Below are 19,578 nucleotides of genomic sequence, written 5' to 3'. Positions count from 1 at the left end.
GCAAATGAGGAATTGGGACCAGATCCTGCAGTTTGAGGATGACACTGTACTGCTGTTGCAAAGTAATAAGCACTGGCATATCTTGATGAGAAGCTGCAGCTTTTCAGGGTTTGTGGCTCTGCAGCATTGAAGGAGACGTTCCAACCTCTTCATTTCTCAGGCCATCTGCAAATCACTGGCATTGCTGAGGATAAATACATCAGGGATTGAAAACTGCTTCCTTTCCCCATATTTATTGCTAAACTTGGTGAAATTTGGTTTAATGAAAGAAGTCTAACTCTTCAAATACAAAATAAATAGGAGTGTTTGTTTTAAAATTTGTAAGAAAATAAGAGGGGATGGTAATATATGGAGAGAAAATAAGATATAAAAATTATGTGAAGGCCTAAGAAAACGTGGAAAGAAGAGCTGACTGCAAAAGTTGAACTCTGTGGTCCAACTGGGAAACATTTTAGCATGAAAAATACAAGCTGCATGCAGTCAAAAAAATCATTATTAGACTCTTGCTTTCTGAAATGAGTGATAAAGAAAATAGGAAAGGGCAGCAAACATTGGGAAGCAAAATAGTAGGAAGGAGGAATATTTTTGAGAATGGAGGATAGCAGTGAACCTGGAAAGAGAAAAATTCTTGAAAACCATCAGGCTGTAAACCAGTAAGACTGCACTTGGAAGCTGCTTCCTACCCAAACTGAACAAACTCTTAGACTTGTTTGCTCTCAGGACTGACTGATTGGAGATAGCCTCTGAAACTCATCTCCCACTAAAAAAAAAAAAAGATTGCCGTGGGAACCTCCCTAATTAGCCGCATGAACACTCTTGTAAATCAATCATTTAATTTTTCCTCTCTGACCCATTCTTCCTTGAGTGATCATTTTATCCCTTCATAATCTCTCGCCTCAACATACTCTGTGACAGATATCTTGCTTCGGCTATGTTTGGGAACACCTTTTATGAGTCATATTTATTATTTCAGCAAGATGCTCTCTGAGGCTTTAGTGTTTTCATCTGGCCTTACTTCAGGTTTTAATTTAATTTTCCAGAATTTCTGTTGTTTTCTATTTTTTTCTTCCAGACAGGACTTGTACCTTTTAAAAAGATGTCTTTTTACTTGTACAACTTCCTTTTTTTCTGCTGTTTCACTTTGCTGGATTTTAGGAAGAGAAGACAGAAGGGAATTTCAGAAATCTGGCCTGGTAGGCAGAATATATTCACTCCCTTTTACTACTGTTTTTATTTTCTCCTGCACAAGTATCATCAATCTTACCTAGTTCCTGTTTTCAAAATTAAGCATCACCATTATAAATACTTCTGAGCATATGAGCGGTCGCTGTTCCCAAGTGATTGTCTCTCACACCAGGTCCTGTACGCAGCTGTGAAGCAACCGCTATTGCTGCTCCCGTGGGTTTTCTGACAACCAAAAAAGCAGCTGCTTGGGAGTGAAAACCAGCTCTCCCCATTGCATCCCTTTCCTCTGCTACCTCTTGTGACTCTCCTTGCTAAATTTCTAACTGAGAGAGCAGGCCACTGGGTTATTCAGCTTTATCCCAAATTAATGCCTGATGATACTCGGCTTTGATATGGCTGGGCCAGAACATTCCTATCAGACCTTTTGGGGTTGCAATTTATGTCCTAATTAGCTTCTCTGCTTCTCCCGTTGGCTCTGTGCTACTTCACTACCTTTGGCTGCTCACATCCCTGCTGCCTTTGAAGCCATCTTGGTACTCAAAGTCAAAAGGATGACTCACTTTTTGATTTTTTTATCTAAAAGTGCACGAACCCTGAGAAAGGACAAAAATGTATACATTGTTAAATGCATTTACACTGCTAGTGTGAAGTCAAGAGGGTTTTACACTTCTGCAGAAATGATGAAAACTGCTGTCTCTAAAGATAGGCCAGTAATCTATAATCTTTTTTTAAAGATTATACGAACTTTTCCAGGTCAGTCTTTAATGACAACGTTATTTTTTCTTAGAGATGGGGTCAGGGATGTGGTTTGGTGGTTTTTTAGCCTTAAAAAAGAACTGTTTATTCTCCTCCCCGCCCCCCCCCTTGCCTAAAAGACAATTTTCTCTACTGCCTTGAAAACGTGTGTTTAGAAGCTACGATTCTTTTTTTCAATTTTCACTTGTGCAAAGCAAACACGTAAGCAGGTACAACCAATTACCCACCTCATAATACAGGAAAGGATCAAGTCCCAGTAAAGCAGGAAAACAAATTTCCTATTATTAAAATTTTAACTTACTGTTGGAACAAATTAGGTATTACAATAAGAGAGGAAATAAAAAATTATTGTGGAAATAGCTTGGGAGAAGAAGAATATATTTAAGCCTTGTAGCGAAATTTGGTTTGGCTCACTGAGTTGGTCTCACTCTGCACATAAGGAACTCATTCTCCATGCTGTTCTTTTTCAGAGACAAATCCACTAATAATAGATGATACATTGGATTTGTCTTGAGAGATAAATTAATTAATTGCAGCTATGTTCTGCATGGATGTGTAGCAGAGACTGTGGAAAATGGATGTAGAGAACCCTTCTGACCTTAAAAAAACCCGCCAAATTTGTGACTCTTGTATTGTTCTCTTTAAATATTTATAAATTAAGAAATTTCCTCCATATTTTGAGAGCTGTTATTGCAAGTGCTCTTTCTATGTCTGTTCTGTGATGAAATAATTTTCTGCCTGGCATATTGCCCAAGCAAAATGGTTTTAAAATGTTGCATGAGAAGAAAATCTCCAAAGCTTTTCACAGTGGTTTAGAACTGATGCCAAAGCTGTGATGCCTGGAGCTGTCTTGAAAAAAATATATTCATATCTGCGAATGTGAAGGTATGTTAACATCTGTCTATGTCTATTCACAGTAAAGCAGAGTAGTAGATGCTGTGATTCACAGTGAAAGGTGTAACTCAGCCACTACAACCCACATCTGCACCTGGAAAAAATAAGACCATTATTCATGAAAGCTGTAACTCTAGCGACAGCACTAGCACTGAGCAGTCGCATAAAATTGGATCCTGGCCACTGCCTACAAGGTCATTTAACCTACTTTATGGATGATTGAGTGACATTGTTGTTAAAATCTCCCAGCTAACTTTGGTCAAAAAAGAAAAAGCAAACCTCTTCAAAAGTTGACAAAATACTTTCTGCAGGAAAATGTTCCCTTCACTTTCCCAGAGGAACAAGCCCATGTCTCTCTTTTGAAAGAGTGGAGGGGAAAAAAGATTTTCAACACACCAAATCAGGGGCAATGAATCAGTGCAAGAAAATTTAATATTTTAATTAATGCCTTAAGGGTTTTGTTCCCCTCAAAAAATTGTTTGGAGGAAACTTTTGGCATTTGGAGATGGCAAGACAGAAGCAACCCTGGAAATATTTGAATCTCCCAGAGAGCACAGCTGGGATACTTTTGTTTCCTGTGATGCTGCTGCAAGTGAGACTTGTGGCAATGCCAGTTTGCACACCATCAGTGCAATGGTTATTACCCTTTACAGCTCCTTGGGAAGTAATTTCTAGTCCTCCTCAATTAAGGATGAAGAGCATTGCAACTGCAGTACTCACAGCTTACTGTTTCCAGTTTGATTTCACGTAACAGCCCTAATACTAGAGCAGGATTCCAGTTTCGGTGAGCAACAGCCATGATCACAAAAATATAAAATAACATGGAATCCCCTTATAATCATTAATGGGAGACAACAGGTGGATTCATGAACTGGGTCGGAAGAGGAGCCAATGGAAATGGTTCACATAACGAAGGAGCACAGCAGCTGCCTCGCCGCTGTCAGGCATTTCAGAAGCATTTTTGTGCAGATAAGTTTTAAGTCAAACAATGCGACATTTTAGCCAGGTAGAGAGATAAGTGCAAAATCTGGAACCAGTGGGCATTAAGCATATTTCAGTTGCATTAAGGTCATTTTGCTCCTGGGATTTCAATGTTTCCTTACAAATAAGCAGCCCATCCTCCATCAACTTCTGTCAAGTTGCAAAATCCCTATTAAGGGACTCGGTTTTAAGGGACCTGAAGGGCAGGAGTTGGTAAGGGTGGTGAGCAGATTGAACTCCCTTACACATAAATAATTCTGGGAGGAATCTGTGGCAAAAGAGGGGGAAACCCAGCAATATCAGTGTGTTTGTTCTTCCCCTGCCAGAAACATCTGATATTAAATTTCTGAATCTGAAGCTTCAACACTCCAGTAAATGGGTCTCACTGGGGCTGTCTGTGTGTTTTCTCTCTGCATAAATGGCTGGTGACTTTTATTTTTCTTCCTCTTGCGGCCTGCTGTAGTGATTTTATTAAGTCCAGATTTTCCAGACAGTTCTTAAACCCTGGGTATAATGAGGAATTTAGAAATTAATTTTTGTTACGTAAGGTGAATTTTATAAATCATTCTGAACTACCAAGGCCTAGTGGCAACTAAATTTACTGAGCCATGATTTTCAGGAAGTATTTTTGTGTGTGTAACATCTTACATAGAGTAACTTGGAGCATATTGAATATATTTAGAAGAAAGGGTCTCAGAGTTGAGTAATTTCCTTTTCATCCTTCTTGAAGCTGAACTTTTGATAGTGAATAAAAGGGAAGCATCATTCACCTTTGATACGGACAATCTCTGAATATTTTGTAGTCAGGCTGAAGCATAATAAAGCTTGTAACATGTTAATCAGGAATGTAAAGTGTTTTGACTAAGTAGAAGGAAAAAAACAGCTGACATTTTGAGATAATTTGTTGTGTGTGGAAGGGATTTGTGTGAAGGCAAGGTTAAATACAGGGTTATATTAAGTTAAAGTTGCTGTGATATAAAAGCAAGTGAAATAAGGTTAAATTAAATTAATAGAGTGCCCATGTGTGTTGTGGAGTCACATACACCACGTACAGCTGCGTAAAGGTCAGTAGTCAGCTGGTGTGAAGGTTTAAGTAGCATTTAACTGGCTTTTGGGAGCTCTTTTAGCGAAAGTCATGCCGTGATACCTGTTCCTCACTCTGGTTCTGCTTCCCAGAGACAAGGAGTTAAGAAAATTGTTTGGTTTTAGAGGTGACTGATTTTAGGAATGAATGTGATTTGCCCGCGTTGTGTTAGTCTTTTGTGTGCAAACACTACTCCTCTACAACAGCTTTTTGAGTACAGATGTTTAGAAGGATGGATCTAACAGTTATAATGACTGTCACAAACCCAACAGACAGGCAACAAATAGTTTAGAAATACTTTCAAAATTTGTTTAAGCATAAAAACTTCAACCACAATGTTATTACTTTCACATTTTGTATTTTATAACAGCTTTAACGTGGGAGAAAAGTCCCAGCTGTTGGCAAAATCACGGCTCGTTGAACCATCCTCTTTGGGTTTGTTGAAACCATGATTTCACCCTCGCCCTTTGAAGGGAATTTGGAAAGTGGAGCTGGCGGACTAATCGGGGGGTCTGACCCGAGGCTGACCGCTGCTCATGGGTTCCTCTCTTTGTACAAATGAGAAATCATGGATGGCATCTCGGATTAAGAGATCCATTCACAGCAGTTGTATCCGTAGGTAGGATTTATGCTCTACCACAACCTTTCCCAATGCTCTGGGCTATCCCTTTTGTCTCTCCAGCCTCTAAGCAATTAAGGGGAGACAAACTCCTCTGTGCTGCCTCTCACTGCTCTGCCGGTGTCCCAGCCCAGGTGCCAGGGGACTTTCTGCCTGTGCAGGCAGATGGAGGCTGCTGCGGCGGAGCCGAACCGCCCGGGACCGCGCTCAGCCGCGGCCCTCGCTGCCGCTCCGGAGAAGAGCAGCTCGCGTTTCTCTGCCAGGTTTGCTGCCAGCTGCTAGCAGCACTGTGATAAATAGGGGGAATGAACTGGCGAGTTGCCTGAGTTTAGTTGACAGTGGCAGAGTGTTTTCCTTTCTTACCCACTGAGCGTGCAAGACAAAATGAGTCCTGGTATTCAAACCGGAGTACCTACTCGATGGCAATGCAGAGAGGGCTCCTGCCACCTGCAGCTGGCTGTTTTGAAAGGAAAGACATGTTGGCCCTTTCCATCCTCATCACTGGATCCTCTGCAGTGAGGACAGAGCTTGTATGACTTTGAGCTTGCCCTTACCAGCACACTCACCATTCATCTTAGAGAGTTTTCTCAGAGCACTTACTGATATAAAATTACAGGGTAATACAATTACCCTGCCTCCTCCCCCCAGCAATAAATGGCACCAAGAGGGGGTATACTCTAGAGAGCCGAAGACGAAGACGTTTTTCAGAAAGACGAAATCAAATTATTGGTGAGGAAAACAGAGGGAAAATTATGCTATCACGATTGCAATATAAGTCCAATACAACATTGGTAAGCTGTATGTTTGATTAGTAACACCAAATGCCCAAACATACCAGCATTGGTTTTTGGGGAATAGTTAGGAAGCGGGCGGTTTATTATGAGCGAGATGACTGGTTTCCAAAGGCTGCTGCTTATTATTCACGTTGGGCAAGGATATCTACTGGAACAACAAATGAGCATAATTAGGACTATTGCTCTGAATAGAATAATACTACTAGATCAGCAGATGGGAGAAGGGAGTCAGGTATGTCTATCCAAGGCACTGTAGGGAATTAATATCCTATTAATGAATGTAAACGAAGTAACACATTCTGAGGATCTCAAGTCCAATATTAAAGAGGATGCAGATGGGAAGTGATTTAGTTTATCCCTCATTGTGTTGTTAATTGTTGTTATTGTAGATAATTATAATGAACTCATCCTCACTGTGTCTAGGCAGACTACCCACTGGATTGTGGATAAACAGGAATGGTATACAAACAATTTTACATTGCCACAAAATGGTGCTAGGTACTTCAGTGTCTATGTTTTTTTGGCATTTACATGATCAAAAATGGCAATTTCCTGCCATGTAATTTGTTGCAGGGAACTTTACACCAGTGCAGCATGGAAATTGCTCATTACCAAGTGTGTCATTTCATTGTCACTGCCCAAGCTCCAGGATTTGGACTCATTTCAGACAGAGAAATGTAATTATACACACTTTATATTCATATTTCTGCTTTAAAAAGTGCTGCAGCCTCACTTCTAAGTCTGCTCTTCTTAGAGAGAGGATGATGTCCATATGGTCAAGAGTGTTCCGTGCCAGGACTCTGCAGCTGGGATCACATTTTTCGGAAGTGCTCGGTTGCTGCTTAGGTGCTGTGGGGACCAGAATTTAATCCCCTCTGACGCGTGTGGCTAGTTTTCCAAGGAGCTGTTGTTGCTGGACATTGGGAACTGTGGTAGTTGGCTGTTTGAGATCTGGAAGACATATGGTTATTTTAGTTATCGATGTAAGTTGCATCGTGGCTCTCAGTTAAGCCAGCATTCACTTGCAGGCTGGATTTAGGAGGAGTCTTTCTCCTGGTATGCAAGTGCAGTTTTTAGCCAAAATTCCTATGAGAGATGGGACTCATAGCGCCTTTGAACATATAGACGTGTTCCTTAAGCAAGCTGAAACTGCCAAATTTAGCCCAGCTTAAGGGATAAACATAGCTGTGTTAAGCAAATAATTGCTTTAAATTTAAATCCATTATTTTCTCCCTGTTTTTCCCATCTGGTTTTCAGGAAATGTAGGGGTTTCAAGCAGCTGAGCTGAAAAGAGCCACACGGTTGAAGGAGAGCAGCTAATGCATTTAGCGCAAGGAAACTACCTATTCACTCTCAAATTGTATAGGAAACGTGGATCTTCCCCAGTGGAACTTGTAACAGACAGATCAGGGATGTAATAAAAATGGGAAAATGCCAGAGAGGAAAAGTATGGGTGGCACGTGAAATGAGGAGCTTGGCCCAGAGGTAGCTTTTGTGCCTTGATACATCTGTCACATCAGAGCTGCAGATTTGCTGTCCATCCTCTTGGGTGTAAGTGCTCTGTTGAAAGCAGAAGAGGTGACAAAAAGTTAACAAAGGTAACAAAAGCCGTTAACCCCAGCGCTGCATTGGACTCCTGTCCTTGTGAAATACATCTGGGGGTAAAAGAGGAATTCTTCCTGCATGACGATAGCAGTAAGGTTGAGATAAAGGTTCCTCTAATGCAAGGGGCATTTGTGTTTTTCAAAATATGAAAAGCTGTTTCTGAGTGTCATGTTCCCACAGAAGGAACAAGCAGATATTTGAAAATAATGGAGAGGGATTGGGAGTCTTGCACTGCATCAGCATGAGCTTGGTTTTTGCCACTGACATTAATAGATCCTAAACCCTTCTTCACCAGGAGAATTAGCAAAGTATTATTTTGAAATGTGTAGTTTGTATTTAATAAAGAGAAGCACAGGGAGGACAGGACACAGGGAGACAGACCCTTTCCTTCACAGAATGCGTGTATTCCCTGCATTTTGCATGCCAAAGCATTTAGTTAATACCTCTGTATTGCCTGTCCTGTTCATGTGACATCCAGGGACTTGACAATTTATTGTCTGAAAACAGGTGTTTCAGCATAAACATTCAAATGAGCTTGGGAAAATCTGCCAGAAGGTAAAAAAACACCTTTTAATTAGTTGAGGAATCAAAAGCATGTGGCTTACTTGTGACGTGGGTTTGAAAACCAGCTGAGATGATATGAAAGAGAAGTACATCAAACATTAAATGCCATCTTATGCTGAAAAGCTGCTATGCCAACCTTGAGATATTAAATACTCCAATTTCAAAAATTTGTCAACCAATATAATTTCTGTTCTAAGTGTATTTAAATATCTTCAGAGACTTGGAATAGGGTGTTAGTTCTACGCTGAATAGCACTGATGTTTCTGCACACGTGCATGCCACAGAGATGCTCAGTAATGGTACTTGTCAGTAAGAAGGTGACATTGTGGGAAAGGAATGGAGGAGATGGAGGTGTTCTTATGGCAACTTCTTAGATGCATATTAAAAAAGAAGATTGTATGCTGTTCAGGGTGAGAACTTTAAATAAGTGAAGTAATCCGCTAATTTCAGTGTAGAGAGAGTTCACATGTACAGGAAACTTATTTTAAATTTCAAATAGGAAAAAAATCAATATAAGTAATAAAAAAAGTCGAGAGTGGACTGATTCTGAAATTTCTTATGCTAGGGAATCTAAAACCTTGGCTAAAGAGTCAGGAAATATATTCAGTCTCAGTCCTTAGCTTTCTCCTAAAATTATGTGAATGGATTCCTGGCTTTATTTCCCCAAATAATCCATTCATTAATTTTAGATTAAAAAAGAAAAAAAAAACACTTTAAAGAATTTTGGGTTTTTTAAAAAAATGTTTCAAGGGGATATCAAAGTGAAGTATTTTGCATTTTCCAATGTTTTTATTGATAAGAGCTTGCAAAATTTATTCCTTGGTTTTGATCCCACAGAAGCTGTGTTTATCACAAAAATGAACAATTTCCCATAAGCAATTATAAGTAGAGTTAGTAGATATGTAACAGCTAGAGTGCAAAAGAATAGAAACAAAACAGGGAGGTGCAAACACATCCTTTCTGCTGCTTTTGACAGTTCCTACTCTAAAGCTCTTGGAACATTATTGTTGAAGGTTACACATACACCTGGACCTGTGTAAAAGCACAGTAACAGATTTTAAGGGATTTTCTAACTCCACCACAGAAATCATTAATACTGTCTTGGTTAGCTTCTTTAAGGATTTGATATATCTACCAGTCAACAGGTATAAGATGAAATCCAAAGTCAGTGGTTTGATTGATTTCTTACTGCTCTATCCCCTTGTTGAAGGGATACACTGTCTCAGAAATCAGCTCCTGCGGTGCATATGAAGAGATGAATTGCAGCTAGAAAGCTTAACCTATTGAGGAGAAAAAGGAGGCACCAACAAAAATTTCTTATGGTAAATCAGTCAATGCAACTGCCATTGAAATCCTTGTGATGATGCAAGGGATGTTGTTTTCATCGCTTATTGGATTTTTGGTCCTCAGTCAAAGCATACTGTTGTTTTCTGGTCGTCTTTGGCCAAAAATAATGTCAACACAAACAACACTGTCTGCTTTGTCCTTGGGCTCTTTCATTGGACACATCTCTTGGTGTCTCCTGACACTGGCTCACAGGATTGAAAATCACCCTTTGCCTGGAGGCACTGCCCCGCTGCTCCACCGTGCTGCAGCCTGGCACTCTTTGGAGAGCAAACAGTTGCCATGTCTGTCTTGGCTCCGTTTAGAAAGGTCCAAATTGCCTGGAAAGCAACAGAGACACGCTTTTGAAATGTCAAACTCTTGTATTTGAACAGATTGCTTATTATATTATGCTCACTGGAGGTGAAGAAGTCAAGGTCTGGATCATTTTAAAAATGAACCAGCGGCATTTGTGGCTACCTCCAGACATGTTTAGCAACACGCACCTGAGTAGTGAAATGTTTTAAATGGGCACTTGGCGCTATTTTCAGAGACGTGCCCGCTGAATATGACACAGTACACCCAAGGCTCCAAAAAATCACTGATGTGCTACCACTTAAGAAGCAAGAGGACATAAACTAACTTGACGTTGTGCTTTCTGGAAAATTAACTGTACAGCCTTGGCATAGTCTGTGCATGTAGGCACCTAGTCTGGAAACAATAGGAATGCGCTCAGTGTACTCACATGTGTCAGCAGCCATGTGCAGAGGCGACAGAGCTCTTTGGAAGGGGTGTTCAGTGCACTTCAGATGATAACGTGGTTACATGAGCAGGATCAGTGCAGGGCCCTTTCTTAGTGTCTCTTCTCATCGCCTTCCCTCCCACAGGCCTTGTGCTTTTTTTCATTCCTAAACATATGGCCAGTTACAGACAGTGTAAATACTTAGAATGAAATCTGTCCAACAGCTTCTAAACTGGCTTGTGCATATTTCATGTGAAATCTAATTGGTAAATATTTATAAGCACCTTGAACATTTGATATGATGGTTTATTTAAAAATTTTGTTTCAAATCTAGCATGTAATATTTCTGCCCCCCTCCTTTCTCTCACCTTTGTTTTTTTTCTACAAGCATTCTTATTTGGGGGAGTTTTCTGTTCATTTTTATAGAATTACTTCTCCATTTTATTTATTTTCTGCTGCTTCTCCTCAAAATGATAATCTAAGCAATGCAGTATTTCTCTCCATGATATATGTGTATGTGTGGTGTAGATTAAGTATAAAGAGCCAAGAGCTTCAAGGAACATAAAAAGAGGCTCTGTGCAGCGTGCCTACAGCTTTCATTTGTGCAGCAAATTTCATGCTACCCTGAAATGGCAGATTTACTGCCAAATACACAGCTCCTGCATTGCTCACGGACAGGAGGTTGGATTCAGCAGACGTGTGCCATGCATAATATCTGTTAATGCACTGAGAGTACGCAGAGGCTTTCTGGTGCTGTGATAGCCCCAGTCACAGATGCTGGACGTTCATGTCCATTAGTTCCAGAAGTCGTGGATTTGTGTGGAAACCCTCAAATTCCAGTGGAGCAGATTTATAAGACAGACAATATACCACGGACAGAGCCCTTGAGAAAAGGTGGCTTTAATATACAGCCATCGACCTGTGTCTGCTCCCCTTTTCCTCCTTTTATCTGGCAAAAAAAAAAAAGTGTATTGATAAGCAACATTAGGTTGCTTTTTTTTTTTTAGAAAAAGGTTTGTAGATTAAATCATTCTGAGCCAGATACGTGGTTATATATTCAAAGGGAAACTCATCTGTGATACTAGCTTTTCTGATCAGAAGACTGACCCTGAGAAGCTTTAGTATCGGCTAACAGAACAATTAATTGTGTACAGGATAGCAGTAAAAACTGTGAAACTTGGAATTATCTCTGCTTAGAACATCTATTGATGGGTTGTGGTTCCCATCCTGCTCTTTACGGATGTTATTTAGAAGCAATTATTCAAGTGAACTTAATTAAATATCCTAAATGGTGACATAAGGAGTAATTTTCATGAGTAGTGCACTTGTACAGGTTGTTCTGTATTTGTGTGTCATGCACCATCCCGAGGGTCTGTGGCCCCATTTCCAGCAACTACAGTGCAGTGAATAACCTACAACGACTACAACCAAAAAACCTGCAAGATGATTGACAAACTCATCCCACTTCGAAATTCCTGAAGCTGAAATATTGCTTCAGTGCACGGAAACACATGCTTGCAAGTATTTTATTGGCATCAGTGGGCCTTAAACATAAACCCAAGTGTGCTCCTGAATCTGGGACTGGGAAGGCAGAAGGCTCAGAAGCAATTTTGAGGGAGCTGGAGGATGTTTGTAGTTGCATATAAAGCGGTTTGATCCTCTTAGTTTCTGAACCATTGGCCCCACTTCAGTTTCTGCTGAAAGCTCCTCTGCACTGAGGGGTCCAGCAAATCTCAGACGTGCTCACTGTCTGTGGCAGCATCGAGGCCAGACTTCTCCGTGTGCCACCCGAAATGGACCTGCAGTGCTGGCATTTCAGAGGTGGGCTCCCATGGATGAAGAAGATCCTTTTCAATCCCTGTCTGTGATTGCTTTTGAAACAGTTATTTTTTTCATTAACCAGCCAAGATAGGTTGCTGGTCTTACTTTTTCTCATTTTATTTAACTTTTTACTCGGACTGCATCCCTCTGACCTGAAACAGCTCTTTTCTGAAGAAATCTGGGTGGTTTTGAACAGATGTGGAGACATGACAGAATTCATTTAGAACATAATCAACAGATAATAATAGGGTAATCACAGAAATTGCAGTGAATGACAAGTACCATCAGCCTTTTCAAAACAGCAAAATTAGACATTTTTAACTCCACATGCACAACAGTGTTAGAAGAAGCAGGAAATGACTAATTTGGAATCCTTTTATTATGTTCTAGTTTTTAAAAAATGACACTGTAACATTCTTAAGCATTATCCTGATCCTTCTCTGCTCACTGTCTCTATAGGGAATAAAATACTGTTCCATGTGTTGTTTGAAGCAGACTGGCTTTCTTGTGTACTTAGTTGTATCCTTCATCTTCCTCCCTGAGGCTTGAGAGCGCTCAGCTTGCCAGGATGAGGCCCCAGCATCCCTCAGATATGATTTGCGGTTTTCATTACTGTAACGATCCATCAGTTTTATGAAACTCATACTCCTCAGACTGCTATAACGTGGTAGCTAACCGGAGTACTCGAAAAGCTTTGGGTTATTGTCATTGACTGTGTCTGGTTTTGCAACGCTGAGAGAGGACTGAGTTGGATTTTGTCTCTCCAGCCATGAGTTTCTTGTTGCGGAGGGAGGGAGGACCCCCACTTGCACCTCCTGGCCAGGCTTGCAACCAGAATGGTTCCCCCCAGAAACGTATTTAGACTGGGAGGGCCATGAAGTGCCTGGTTAGGGGGTCGAACACAGCTGGCAGAGGCAGTGGTAGGGTGGGGACCGGCCCTTTGCACCCCAAGACACAGTGGCTGTCTGGCCCTCTGTCTCCTGGCAGAGTCACCAGGAGTCCTCAGGGCTCTCATCTTCAAAAACCTTGGTGTGACAAAAAATAACTGGAAATGCGTTCTGGTTCTCCTTCACCTCTTCCTCCTGACTCTTCCAGCCCTTGCCCTGGGGCTGCAGCCTTCCGTCCTACGCAAAAGCCCCAGCGCTACCACAGCACTCCTTTGTGCAGGGTATGCAGGATCTCAGATGCTTCCAAATGTGTGAAGCAGGCAGTTTATACAGCACTGGCACATACACCAATATAGCTTGCATGCCGCTTGTAAATCTTCTTGGCTTCCTTGAGTTTTTTACTGTGCGTCATGACTTGCAATTCAGTATTTTATATGCAGGTAGGTTATTTCTGCGTGCGTCATCAAAGCTACACTATGCAAGCCAGGGTCAGGAGAAGCGTGGCTGTCAGTCTCCTGCTAATCTCAGTTTTTAGTAAAGATACCTTCAACAGCCTGTGCTTGCAAAGAGAAAGACACTGACATTAGGAGAGTCACTGAGTGGCTGTGTTCTCACCGTCAGACTGAACAGGATTTTCTATGCTGACTGTGAGCATTAAGGAAGCCAGAGCAAAGGTGACAAATGCTTTTGTAAAAGGGATCATCAGAAGACACAGCAGGTTCAGTGATCATTGAGGCTTGTCTTAACACGAGCAATATCTCCTGAGAGCAGTGAGCTGCTCTCCTGCGTGGCTGCAGTTTGGCTGGAAGGCATTTCTTTTTTGTTTTGTTGTTTTTTTTTTTTTAAATTTTATTTTATTCTTTATACAGCCTGTATCTTGGGTAGATTGTGTTGCTGCTACTTAAAAATTGGAGTAAATAATTTTGAACAGAAAGATCATTCATAGTCTCTGCAAATGTACAGAACCAGTAAAAACATTAGGCTTGGAGATGTGAATAAAGTTGGGTCTTGATGGAGTTTGCCAGCTGGGAGCCTGCCATTTACAGTTGCTTTAGAAGCACTTTCCTAGTTGCGAACTAAACTGCTTTCCTTAAAGAAAGCAGAAGAGGAAAAATAATCTGTTCAAGTACATACTAGTTGTTCAGATGATGTGGAAATGGTGATGAGAATTGCCTAAAATGTGCTGGCTAAGAGACAAGCTTTTGAACTTTGCAAACAGTACATACAGAATGGTATGAAACCTTAGCAGAGTTCTCACCCTTGTTTTTTTTAAACCTGCTGGGCTAATTATGAGTCTTCATTACCTGTGGCAGCTAGGCATTTTATTCCCAGCCTGCATCTATTTTCAGATCTATCTATATTTGCTGTCCTTCACAATTCCTGCAGTTATTTCCAGGCTGATATTTTTGTTTGGGCATCTATTCTCTCAGTGAACAGACAAGCTTTCTATTTATTGAAATTCATCTTGGTATGGTGAAGATTAAAGCAGGGAATTGATTAGAGAGGAGCGCTCTGAATCCATAAAGTACAATCTGTCTTCCATTTGCATTTCAGACCTTACTTCACCCCATATTTGATAACATTCACTCTACAAACCCTATCTCCACAAAATACTTAGGTACTAGATTTAGATGCAAATGTACAATCATTTTCTGCCTGAACCTTGAGGACATCTTAAATCTTAGTGCACTGAATTGGCGCGTTTATAGAAGTCTTGGTGCCCCAGTTTCTGCAATGGGGCATGCACCTGCTCTACCGGAGATAAACACCTGCTTGTTGTTATATTATGTCTCCTTTTAATGACGATTTGAAGTTCTTGCTGATCTCCATTTATGAACACCCCAATTAGAACATGCGGTCTGATTATAACACTCAAGGTGGAAAAGGGAAACCCAGATTTCAACCTTTTTGATAGCTAAGAAGATGTAAACATAAAAGCTCCACTTTGCAGAAGGTCTCACCACTAAAATACAGGCTGTTCCCCAGCTCTCCTCCTCAGCCCCTTCTCCTAAACAGAGAGAGGGGGCCTTCACCTACCAGACATGGCATCTCCCCGTTTCTGCAAGAAGGCTCTAATCCCAGTCCTGATGGGCTTTCTGGTTCCCTGCGATGGTTGAATATTTCTGTGCTGAGTGAAACAGCTCTTCATAGCCTTCAGCATACAGGACAGCACAGTAAGCAAAGTTGGGACACACACACACACGCACTAGAAACAACCCCAAACCTATGACAAAGTCCTTAAGCCAACTTACTTAAAAAATATTCATCATCAAGAGCATCTCCGTTCTGAAGGGGAAGAACTGTCCAAAGAAATATAGTCACCTCTAATAACACCGTATTTTAGACAGTGCCATTCTACCTAATTAATGAATGTTTGCACAGTGCTTTGAGATCTTTGCCTAATAAGGAAGGCTAATATCTTGCTATGTGTAAATGTTAGAATTAACAATTTAGAAAATATAGGAGTACAAAGCCAGGTTACTCTTATCATTTCATCAAAGGCAGGTTTAACTATCTTCTTTTTTTGGCTGCTTGCTTAATTAGATAAGCTCCTGAATTTAATTAACTCATCAAACCTAATTTGAAAAGATCTCTCAAGTCAGTAAGAGCTTGTCTTATGCTTGTTATTTCTATTTCTTGCATCGAGTCTTTAATATCACCATTTTGTTAGGATATTAATGGTAGCCTTAATTGTGTTCTAATTTACTGCATTTACTCGGATGGTGGCATTTTCCTCGTTTTTTTAAGTGTCAGCGTGTGAAAATCAATCACAATTTAATTTAAGGCAGTGAAATTGCTCTTCTAGCCCTCTATCAAGTCAGCTGCATACTATCTCTTTTCCAACAAGTGTAATTTGGGTTTGCAAGGTGAAATTATTTCACAGGAAATCGCGTTGAGTTTCTGAAGTCTTGTTTCCTGGAGAAGGGTTATGACAAAAATTATCCTCTGGATACTCTTTTTCTACCAAATTGGTAGGTAATAAATTTGAAACTGAAATTTGTATTACAACTATACAATTCATTTGAACACATCTGTGTGTGATGTTACAGCTTGTCATACCAGACTGAAACTCCTTGAAAGTTACTAAAGAAAGAATTACTAGTGAAGAATCTAAATTGTAAAATTGGCTTTAAATTCTAACCGGTTAGCAGCACCTTTGTTTGGCCACCTTTTTCACATTCCTAGAAGATATGCCACACAGGGAGGAGGTGAAGCGATTGCTTAAAATCAGAATTTCCCTATAAATTATTTACTTGTTGTTCTGTAAAGCATGTTCTATTGTAATGTAAACTATGTTGTTGATTAAACACTGCTAATTAATTCTGGAGTAGTTAATGTATATTTGTGAAAAGCTAGCTATGTCCTGGGAGAAATCAAGTGATTTCTCACTACTCCAGCCTGTAGTTTTGCAGAAGTAACCTTGCTCACAATTGTGCTCTCTTGCTTTTTTTGTTTGTTTGTTTGAGGTGTGCTTTCAAGTGCAAAGTTAAATAACCCTTGTTTCTCTGTTTTCCCTTAGAACGACTATAGGAAGCTATCTATGCAATGCAAGGACTTTGTTGTGGGGGTGCTGGACCTCTGCAGAGACACTGAAGAGGTAGAGGCGATTCTCAACGGAGATGTGAACATCCATCTGTGCCCTGAGCACCACCGGCCAAGTCTGAGCAGGATTAAACTTGCTATTAAATACGAGGTCAAAAAGGTAAGCTATTTCTTGGGGTCACTGGTGGATACATCTTCACATCTAAGTTATGGTTCCTCGATGTCACCTGGAAAATAATAAATGAAAGATAGATTTCAGTGGGACAGGGAATTGTAGTGTTTTATGGCATGATTTGCATTTTCTCACACACTTTAGTGTGGAGAAGGATACTTGCAAGGGACGCATTACAGCAGGTATGGCATCTATTTTCAAGTGATAGACATGAATGTATAGATGGCAAAAGGGGCTGCCCATAGTGCACAGTGTTTCTTATGCAGGTCATGACTATGAATCTGTGAAGACTTCAGCAGAAACCAAAAGTTGCTACCATACCAAACTGAGGGTCTTCCTTCCTTCACTGGGATTTACAAGAAGCTAGGGGATAAACCTAGCAGATGCTGTGGAATCTTTGGCAACAAATTATAAAAGCAAAGAACTTAATCCAGCTCCTCACCATTCCCCAACCATCTGTCTTTCCTTCAAACTAGATCTTCTGCTTAGGCTGAGGAAATAGCTGGACCCTGCAGCCTGATTGAAGTCAGCAGACCAAGTCTCCGGTCTCACCTGTCTGCTCTCAAATGCTCCCTGACCACTCAGCTCTGATTCACATCTCATTTTAGTCTCCAAAGCCACTTGCAACCACCAAAAATGTTACCTTTTCTGCAATGTTACAGAAAGAACATATACAAAAAGTAGCAATTTTATCATAGCTGAGACCCTTTACTGCAGTATGATGGAAAGTGGAATTTAAATTTTTAAAAAAGAACTTTTATAATTTTTATTCAGAATTAGATCAAAACCTCAAAAATAAATTTCTGATTAACTTGGAATTTTGATTTTTTTGAAAGCATATTAAAGTAGATAAACATTGATAAAAAGTGATAGATTCCCAGCTTCCACTCTCCTAAAGCTTCAGATCCATATTCTAAGAGTTCAGATTTCCACCAAATCTTCAAAACAGAAGGCAAATGTATATTTTAAGGAAAAGCATGAAGACTGAATGACTTGTAGAAGTATTTTAAACAAACATTCAGCTTTACAGAAGTATGTTCGGTGAATGGAAAATTTGATTCTGGCAAATCCTAGGCCTGGGTGGTCCCAATTAATTGCTCCTACAATATGCATTGATGGAAACTGGGCTCCTGCTACGGGACTTGGGGAGCATTCCAAATTTTCAAGCTAACATCTGCGCTCTCTTTCCCCTCCCAAACCCACCACCTGCTTCAGTTTGCCTCTTGACTGTGTTACTGTGCTGGCCAGAGAAGGTCTTTTCCTGTTATGAAAGCCATTAATTAAAGACAATCTTAAAACTCTTATTTGAAATGAATTGCTTTCACTAGGAGCGCGTGGTACGGAGCCAAATATTTCCTCCTAGGATGTTGTGTCTCTGCATTGTTCCATCACCAAAACTGAGCGTAACATCTCAGTTCACTCTTGGTTAGATGACTTCCAACAAGCTGGGTCAAGTTTAGTTATTGAAGCTGTTGCTTTGGTAACAGCAGGCCAAACTTGCTCTGGTGCTCTTTCAGAGAATGAACTCATCTAAAAGACACTGATAGCACTTCATCAAGGAATAGTCCCAGGTGACCTATGGTCTGAGAATTATCATGAGGTTGGTCAAAACCTCAAGCTTTTTCCGTGTATGAAGTCTTCTGCACTATTTTGCTTGTTTATTCTTATAAATATTTGTGTCATCCTTTAGATACCAAGACCATCAGCCGGAGCTAAATTGCTGTTAGTTATTGTGCTGCTTTGAGCACATTCATCCTAGCTTAGTTGGTTTTGGAGGAACATTTCCTCCATTTCTTACATTGTATATATGTGCATCTTTTCATAATGCATGAACTCTGACCTAAAGCATCTGTGATAGGTCATATACAGTTGATCTTTTTATGGATAAATATCTTCCTATGCCCAGGAAAGTTGAGCATCCTTTCTGGCTCACAGCAACTTGTTGCTCACTTATAACAACTGTTAAACTAATTACAGAACATAAACATGAGCATTCGTCAACATCATGTTGACTCTCAGGTTAGCACTTTTCAGAATATTCTTTTCGGCAGGCAGTATATGTCTACGTGTAAGGTGAGCATTTAACTGCAAACTTGAAAGTAAGATAGTTCCGTTTGTGGGAAGCAGAGACACATTCAGATAGATGGCTTTGGTTATTGGCAGTGACTTATAAAAATAGACTGATATTTATCACACTTGCTGAACAGAGAGATTGTGTTATGGTAACACAGTAATGATTTCCTTAAGAGGCCATACATTTCAGGTACAAGTTTTTTATCCAGCTGAGATATTTAGGCTTATGTATAAAACCCTGTGCTTTGAAATCTATTTTCATTTTAAGAAAATCCTTTAATAGAGAGGGGTGAGATGGAGGGTGAATTATTATACATATTTAATAAATCAATTCTTGGACAGGTTCTGTAAATTTCAAGTCACTTTTTCAAAGCTAATTCAATGACTCATAGGCGTAAGCGAGATCTCATATGGCCCTCCAAGTGTGAAGGCAGACCGCGGCAGGGCGGTGTGGGAAGTGACTTCCCACCCACAGCGCCCAAACCCCGAGCCCCGTCACTTGGTCTGGCAGAGCTCCTGCCCAGGGCAAGGCCGG

At 40.4% G+C, this 19,578-nt stretch overlaps 1 protein-coding gene across 1 annotated transcript in view; it reads left to right on the top strand.

Annotated features, from left to right (window-relative positions):
* The window catches only part of TRPC7 (transient receptor potential cation channel, subfamily C, member 7), a 71,307-nt gene that overhangs the window by 6,336 nt on the left and 45,393 nt on the right, over positions 1-19,578 (top strand). The window contains exon 2 of the mRNA XM_009575726.1: positions 16,776-16,958. Coding sequence (XP_009574021.1) covers positions 16,776-16,958 — 183 coding nt within the window. The remainder of the gene's footprint in view (positions 1-16,775; positions 16,959-19,578) is intronic.

This window comes from Fulmarus glacialis, unplaced genomic scaffold (genome assembly GCF_000690835.1).
Source record: "Fulmarus glacialis isolate BGI_N327 unplaced genomic scaffold, ASM69083v1 scaffold20754, whole genome shotgun sequence".
In the NCBI taxonomy this organism is placed as follows: Eukaryota; Metazoa; Chordata; class Aves; order Procellariiformes; family Procellariidae; genus Fulmarus; species Fulmarus glacialis.
Note: the sequence above shows the minus strand (reverse complement) of the source record. Positions and strands in the feature narration are given on the sequence as shown.